Source organism: Amphimedon queenslandica, unplaced genomic scaffold, assembly GCF_000090795.2.
Source record: "Amphimedon queenslandica unplaced genomic scaffold, v1.1 AMPQUscaffold_12988, whole genome shotgun sequence".
In the NCBI taxonomy this organism is placed as follows: Eukaryota; Metazoa; Porifera; class Demospongiae; order Haplosclerida; family Niphatidae; genus Amphimedon; species Amphimedon queenslandica.
In genome coordinates, this window is record NW_003546776.1 from 2,448 (window position 1) to 5,241 (window position 2,794).

General features: G+C 36.5%; 1 protein-coding gene across 1 annotated transcript in view; it reads right to left on the reverse strand.

Moving 5' to 3' along the window:
- Nucleotides 1-1,042, reverse strand: part of LOC109585890 (scavenger receptor cysteine-rich domain superfamily protein-like) — a 1,424-nt gene extending 382 nt beyond the window's left edge. Inside the window, exons 1-5 of the mRNA XM_020002034.1 lie at nt 949-1,042; nt 723-887; nt 491-661; nt 372-447; nt 122-317 (exon numbers count right to left, since the gene is read on the reverse strand). Of these exons, the coding sequence (XP_019857593.1) occupies nt 122-317; nt 372-447; nt 491-661; nt 723-887; nt 949-1,042 (702 nt within the window). The remainder of the gene's footprint in view (nt 1-121; nt 318-371; nt 448-490; nt 662-722; nt 888-948) is intronic.
- Nucleotides 1,043-2,794: the final 1,752 nt, after the last annotated feature.

Sequence of the window (2,794 nt, forward strand, 5' to 3'; positions counted from 1 at the left end):
AAATATCAGGACACAATGTTTCTGACATGTATCGACACACATCAGGACATAAAGGTAGTGGAACATGCAGGGTACCATTAAAACCACAGGGCAAGTAATAGTGAGTACACAGAACTCTAACAGCAATATCACGACAGCGGACTGGTATTGATGGAATAAACTCATCAAGTTCTTCTGTGAATTGTCTTAAAAGATTCTGAGAGCCTCTAAGACGTCTATTTGGAATGTACACATAATCAGTCCCAGCAATATAAAGGTCATCACAAATTCCAACTTTAGAGTCTCTTTTAATGTAAGGCTCACACCTACCATTGGTACTAGAAATAATAATAATTTTAAAATCATTAATGAGGTAATGGCTATGCTTATACCTCATTACTGACCACAGTTGGTCATCAAGTTCAGTATCACACACTGTGACATTATCAACAGAGTCTTCTATTGTTACTAATAGATTCATGATATGAGTGTACTAGCAAATAAAGTTTACCTGATTCTGAGCAATGTATGCCTACATCCTCATGATGTCCACAATCATGAGACCCAAAACTATTGTGCATACATTGAAGTATTGTATCTTCCGATCCTGAACATTCAACCTCATCTAATAGTATGGACCCATTCCCAGCACCAAAGAATGCTTTCTCAAGAAATACAGCCCCTATAGGTATAATAAAATGAAGCATTTTATGTAACATAACAATAATTATCTAATAAATCACCATCAGTAGAGTATCCCAGTTGTCTACAAACTACTTGAGCATTGGTGTGTGACCACATATCATCACAAACAGTTCCCCAATCTCCCTTACTACTGTTACATATTTCTAGTCTTCCCTCATTTGGACCATTTCCATCCACTAGACGAATCTGACCATGTGAGCAACCTACAGAAGATATAAATTTTAACATAAAGCAACTAGAGCTAGTCTAGATCTATAGATCTACCTAGATTATCTGTACCATTAAAAACAGAAAGCTTACCAAGAGCTACATATACTGGCAATACCCAAGCAGAAAGAAACAAAGCCAGAAGAAACATGTAGACAAGACGATAAGACTGACAGAAGTCTGAACCACACCTAGATCTAGATCTAGCTCTAAGGGCTAAACGATAGATAATAATTAAACTTTAATTAGATCTAGTAGCATCATGCAGTGGCACGACTATTTATAGCAGGTCACTGGTGAGATCATGAGTGAACAAAGATAGACCCTGCAAAATCCCCCTATAGGAAATAAGTACATGGTCCAGCATATAATTGGCTAGAATAGATCTAGCTCTGAGATCATTAATATTGTTTTCAGCATGGCAGCTAAACAAACAGCTCAAGCTGTTTCACACTATGAATCATGTTCTACAAAAATTTATACTATAGTCTAGTCATGTACTGTACATCACTTTCTTTTACAATACAAGTATTATTAATGTCAGTAAAATCAAGGTTGCCAGACAATGGTTCAATGAGTAACCAAATCACCAAACATAGAGCGGTTTCATAGCCCCGTTTACACTATAAACCAGTTTGGATCAAAGCGGTTCAGAAACCAGCTTAATTGTGTCCACACGTAAACTGTGGTTGAATCGGTTTATAATGCTACATTGCATACATAATACAGCTGCTTCAATACTTAAACCGGTTTGATTATCTCAAACCACCTCCTGAGGCGGTTTACGTAAGTCATGCAGTTTCAAACCGCATTGAAACTGTCATCTATGCATAAACTGAGTTATTTCTAAACCGGTTCCAAACCACTTTAATTAAGGGCATAGTGTAAACGTCACAGATGCGTCATAATTACTTCCGCATGGCAAAATGGCTACTTTGCCATTCATTTGTACAGCACTATAAACTCTTCTGGCAGGCTTCCTTAACTATGAGCATGGCTAATTCATGCTGCCCTTTCATTTTCCTGGACTCAGGGATGCAAAGGCAGCAAAAAGTCCTTGGATAGAGAACCAGTGAAGCGGCCAAAGTGAACACTGCATTGCCTTGTTACTCCTGTAATTATTGCTATCGCTACTTTTCTGCTTACTACTGCTAAAATTGTACTCCTTTTCTGCCTTGTGCTGTGTAGTTACTGCTGTAAACGAATGAGGCTCATTAATTTTTGCCATACGGAAGTAATTATGACGTCAAAAAGTGACGTCACTGCAACCGCCTATCATTAAAAGACTCAGACCAACAATTAATACTGAAGGAGATTGAATGTCATTATAACAATACATTCATTCAGTAATGAATCAATATCAATTTCTTCACAGTGAAAGCAATAAATTTATGCATAAACAAATTTAATGCCAACATACAAGTTCAAATAGAGTCTAGTTAAGTGCAAAATTTTACATTACATTTACTCTTTGTAATTTAGTCATAGTATTTGCTCAATAATTACATTTTAATGCCTCACCTACTAGCTTAGTCTACCATATAAACTCAACAAACATGCAGACTATCTAGACACTGCAGCTCTACAGTACGTGAATGTCCGCGACCAATACTCCCCCACTCTTGGATCTATTTCAAGTCAGAGCATGACCATGTGAGTGTATAGCTTGTAAAACAAAAAAGTGATTAGATTTATCGAGCAGATTAAATAATAAGCTTGGGCTTATTTTATCTCTTATTAAACACCAAATTAGAGGACAAGCATAATACCAATAATCACAGCTATATATGCAGCAACTAGTCTAGCCTAGTATGTTATACCAGACACATAATAAAAATAGGCTTATGCGAGTCATGTTCAGCCTTCGTATTAAAGTTTGAAAAGTTTTCAAAAATGAAAAGAA